The sequence below is a fragment of the Citrus sinensis genome, chromosome 9, assembly GCF_022201045.2.
Source record: "Citrus sinensis cultivar Valencia sweet orange chromosome 9, DVS_A1.0, whole genome shotgun sequence".
NCBI lineage: Eukaryota > Viridiplantae > Streptophyta > Magnoliopsida > Sapindales > Rutaceae > Citrus > Citrus sinensis.
Genome location: NC_068564.1, coordinates 3,884,559 through 3,889,118, shown reverse-complemented (window position 1 = coordinate 3,889,118; position 4,560 = coordinate 3,884,559). Strand labels below are relative to the sequence as shown.

Below are 4,560 nucleotides of genomic sequence, written 5' to 3'. Positions count from 1 at the left end.
GACCGGATTGGTCGGGTCCAATCCAGGCGGGCTTTTTTGACACCCCTAATTATGAAAGTGGCAAACATATAATTTAAAAGGAGGATTCTGTGTCATGGACACGTCAGCTAAATAGAGACAAATAGCTGATTCTCCCGGAGCATTTTAGCTCTTTCCAAAAACATTGCAAAGATAGTTTCTATTCAATTTTCCTTCATTTTAATACCTCTGCAAGTGCCAAACAGATGCTTAAAGTTTTAGGAATTTGAAGACAAGAAGGACAATTCAGTCTTTTCGCAAAGTTATAGAACTATAAACATACTATTTGACTAAATATTGAAAATTATGGAGGAGAAGAACTTGAAGACTTTTCCATATATGTAAATTAAAAAGTCAATATTGGCTTGCAGGAAATTCGGTCTTGACTTGAAGAACTTTCCTGGGTGTGAGAAAAAAGAAATTAAAAGGAAGATGCAAAGAAATCAATAGAAGTATACCGGGCTGTTTATCGAGTTTAAAATCTCCAGTTTCCAACACTAATTAAAGAAATTGAAAAAGAGTAAAGGTAGTGCAGGCATAGGAAACATGAGAATGGCTGTTCTGGTGTTGTTGCAGATAATTTTGCTGCTCTGGTCAATCGAAGTGTCAGCACAACGTATTTGTCGAAGTGAATGTGGAAATATCAGCATCAGCTATCCCTTTGGTATCGGGAAAGGGTGCTTCCTTGATAAGAGTTTTGAAGTAATCTGCAATTACTCTGGGAAATATCCCAAAGCTTATCTTCCTGGCATCAACAATCTGGAACTATTGGACAGAGACTCCTACTACGAGAGTACTATCAGAGTCAACTTTCCTATAATTTCTTTGAAGAACTCAAGCAATGCAAAAGGCGTCAACCTATTAGGTAGCCCCTTCATATTCTCTAACATTTCCAATAGATTCGCGGCCATAGGCTGTGACGACTATGACACGGTTGATATTAACAATTCAACCGTTTCTGGTGGGTGCCTGTCTATTTCTACATGTGACCCTACTTCCAAGAGAGGCTGCTATGATTTCCTATGCGCCCTTTCTCCAAATATTACTCACATTTTCAACGCAGATTTATCATACTTTTATTCTCAAAATATTAGCCAGAAATGCCGGTCTGTTTCCGTGGTTGAAGAAAATTGGGTCGGCTCAAAATACCTGGAAAATCCTCGTGTTTTGAAACAACAAGCACGTGGCATTCCTGCAATGTTGGACTGGGGAGAAGAGATAGGCAGTTGTTTTGAAGAATTTAGCTCATATTCTACTATTTGTGGTGATCGGGAGAATGGATGTTCAATAAAATTAAGCTCTGGCTATATATGTCGTTGCGATGCAGGTTTTTACCGACCGCATGGACTCTGCTCAGGTACACATCGGTCTATTTCTTAAAAATTCTTAGGATTACATACAAATGAGTGAAAACACACAGGGACACACGGATACATACATATATAATTCTTCTCTGGAGTCTTTTACAATGCAGTAAACGAACTTTTTCACATATTTACAGTGCTCTAAAATTATACGTCTTTGTGCAAATGTCTGCACCTAAGAATTTATATATAAAAAAACTTTTGTTGTGGCATCCCGTAAATTAATTAATTTGCTGAATCCTGCAACAAGGCCATTGCTTCTTTTTAAATTTTTTGCACATAGTGGGCACAGTGGGATCCATGCGTCTTTGTTTCATTTTTCACATTCTAAAATCATTGTGCGTGTATGTATATTCTCTCTTTCTGTAAAGTTCTATCTAACAGAAAATTTTCAAAATGAAAAAAAAAAATAGAGAAACGAAGAAAAAGGGAACTAATAACCGATAGCCATGATTTACTTATGATTTTCTCTTTTCTGTTTTCACGTTTTGTAGGTACCTTGCTCTGTATAAGTGGCCATAATTGCTCCAAGTGTCCTTACGGTTATTTCAGGTACCCAAGAAACTCAACTGATTGTTACGGCGGGACTGCTTATTATTCATATTTCACCAGAAAATCTCGGGTCAAGTACATTATTATAGGTATGCATTTACATTTTTGTCCTGTATCCTGCATCCACAGTAATGTTTAATCCTAGAAAAATTTTATTAGGTTGCAGTGGTGGGCTTGGACTTCTGTTCCTACTCGTTGGAATATGGTGGTTGTACAAGTTCGTAAAAAGAAGAAAGGAAATCAAGCTCAAACAAAAGTTCTTTAAAAGAAACGGTGGTTTGTTACTGCAACAAGAGCTGTCTTCAAACGAAAGCAATATTGAGAAAACAAAATTGTTTACTTCAAAAGATCTGGAAAAGGCCACTGACAACTACAATGCCAATCGGATCCTCGGTCAAGGAGGCCAAGGGACTGTGTACAAAGGAATGTTGACAGATGGTAGAATCGTGGCAGTCAAAAAATCCAAATTAGTGGACGAGACTAATGTTGAGCAGTTCATCAATGAAGTCGTAATTTTATCTCAAATCAACCACAGAAATATTGTTAAGTTACTGGGATGTTGTTTGGAGACAGAGGTTCCTTTGTTGGTCTATGAATTTATTCCAAATGGAACTCTGTATCAATACATACATAACCAAATTGAGGAGTTTCCAATCACATGGGAATTGCTTTTACGCATTGCTGTAGAAGTTTCAAGTGCTCTTTTCTATTTGCATTCAGCTGCTTCCATCCCTATTTATCATCGAGACATCAAGTCTGCAAACATACTTTTGGACGATAAATATCGAGCCAAAGTTTCGGATTTTGGTACTTCAAGATCTGTTATGGTTGATCAAACTCATTTGACCACAAAAGTTCAAGGAACTTTTGGATACGTAGATCCAGAGTATTTTCAGTCAAGTCAATTTACTGAAAAAAGTGATGTTTATAGTTTTGGAGTAGTTCTTGTTGAGATTTTAACTGGACAGAAACCTATTCGTGCAATCAACACTGATGAAGACAAAAGTTTAGTGGGATATTTTCTCCAAGCAATTAACGAGAACCGTTTGTTTGAAATCCTTGATGCTCGAGTTCTTAAGGAAGCTAAGAAAGAAGGGATTATGACTGTTGCTACTCTTGCAAAAAGATGCTTGAACTTGAATGGGAAGATGAGACCTACAATGAAAGAAGTGGCATTTGAATTAGGGGGGATAAGAACATCAACTGGAGCTTCAATTTTGCAGCAGAATTGTGAAGAGATTGATTTTGTGGATGGTGATATAAGTGGACATTCTTTAGAAACTGGTTCATCTTCTACGGGAATGTCAATCTTAAACAGTAGTTCTGCTTTTTCTATAGATGCACACCCTTTACTTTCAAACAAGTGGGGATGAAATAAACTGGTTGTCTTGTACTTACTATATATTTTCATTTCATGAATAAAAGTGAGATTTTTGCAAAATATCCTATTGTTTATTTTGAACAATGCAATTGGGATCAATGATAATTAGGCCAGTCCCAGAGTAGCCAATACTGAAAGAAATGTAAAGGTAGATCCATTAAATCATCAGGTCAGGTGGTGCCAATAACCTGGCAATTGAAAGATTCGAATATCTTAAGAAGCAAGATTCTTATCCTAAGAAGGATATTGCAATTGATAGGCGAAATTGAAGAAACAGAGGACTTGCACTACAACTTAGAACTGGTGACAGATATTAAAGCATTTGCTGAGTCATTAGCCATGTCAGCAGTTAGTTATGCAGGCAGATTAGTTATTTAAGAGTTTGTTATAATTTTCTCTCTCAAAGTTTGTTACAAGTGCTAAGGTCATGCTCATGCTTTCGTTGCTTATAGAATCTTCTGGACATGTGCATATAAAGCTTTGCAATCCTTCAGTTTCTGATTTTTATTGATGGAATGAATTCAGTTCAATAATTTTCTCTCTAACCTTCAGAATTTTCTCTTCAACCAAACACAGCATTTTCTTTAACTACAGAGAATCCTGCATGCAAGTCAATGACGCACAACTTGTGTCCTGTCCATCCAACGATTGAGTATGGGAGTAAGGAAACATCTTTTAACATTAATGTCTTCACTGATACTTAGAGTTGATGAATACATGTACAGCTATACCACTAATCTAATAGTCATGATTCAAACATTTGTCTTGTAGAATTTCTTATGCATATCCATTTGGCTATCTAGAGTCTTCATGAGTATGCTGAATCACCCGTGTAAGTCATCACATGCTGCTGAGTCAGTTGCCATGTCAACTCTGGCTGGATAGTGGGGCGATGTTGAGGTTCTAGCCGAGGCCAGAGGCTGCTCACAGAGGCATTTCATCGAACATTTAATTCATTTTGTCAAACACGTGATTAATTCTAACATATGACCTGTAAAAGGTATTTTATCACTCTCAAGTAAAAATTTTCTACATATACCCAAACATGTACCGAGCTTGATTTTGTCGTATGATTTGGGTCCTACAAACCTACCAATTTATAGATTCACTCACATGGTTCGCAATTCAGTCGTTTCTCTAAAGACAAAACGAGCTAGCTGTACGCAAAAATAATTCAACATTAAACAATTAACCAAAAAAAAAAATTTATCATCAATCAAATCGCATAACGTGTAAAGAACCATA

The 4,560-nt window shown here is 36.7% G+C and overlaps 1 protein-coding gene across 1 annotated transcript; it reads left to right on the top strand.

Annotated features, from left to right (window-relative positions):
- Positions 1-403: 403 nt before the first annotated feature.
- LOC102611431 (putative wall-associated receptor kinase-like 11) lies at positions 404-3,375 on the top strand. Its single transcript, XM_052433533.1, has 3 exons — positions 404-1,375; positions 1,877-2,023; positions 2,094-3,375. The coding sequence occupies exons 1-3, from the start codon at positions 565-567 to the stop codon at positions 3,305-3,307; spliced, it is 2,172 nt and encodes a 723-aa protein (XP_052289493.1). The 5' UTR covers positions 404-564; the 3' UTR covers positions 3,308-3,375.
- Positions 3,376-4,560: the final 1,185 nt, after the last annotated feature.

Bases quoted from the DNA above. Each gene is read 5' to 3' on its own strand.
- LOC102611431 (XM_052433533.1), top strand. From the start codon at position 565: ATGAGAATGGCTGTTCTGGTGTTGTTGCAGATAATTTTGCTGCTCTGG. The intron at 1,376-1,876 runs GTACACATCGGT...CACGTTTTGTAG, and splicing joins ACCGCATGGACTCTGCTCAG to GTACCTTGCTCTGTATAAGT. The intron at 2,024-2,093 runs GTATGCATTTAC...AAATTTTATTAG, and splicing joins GGTCAAGTACATTATTATAG to GTTGCAGTGGTGGGCTTGGA.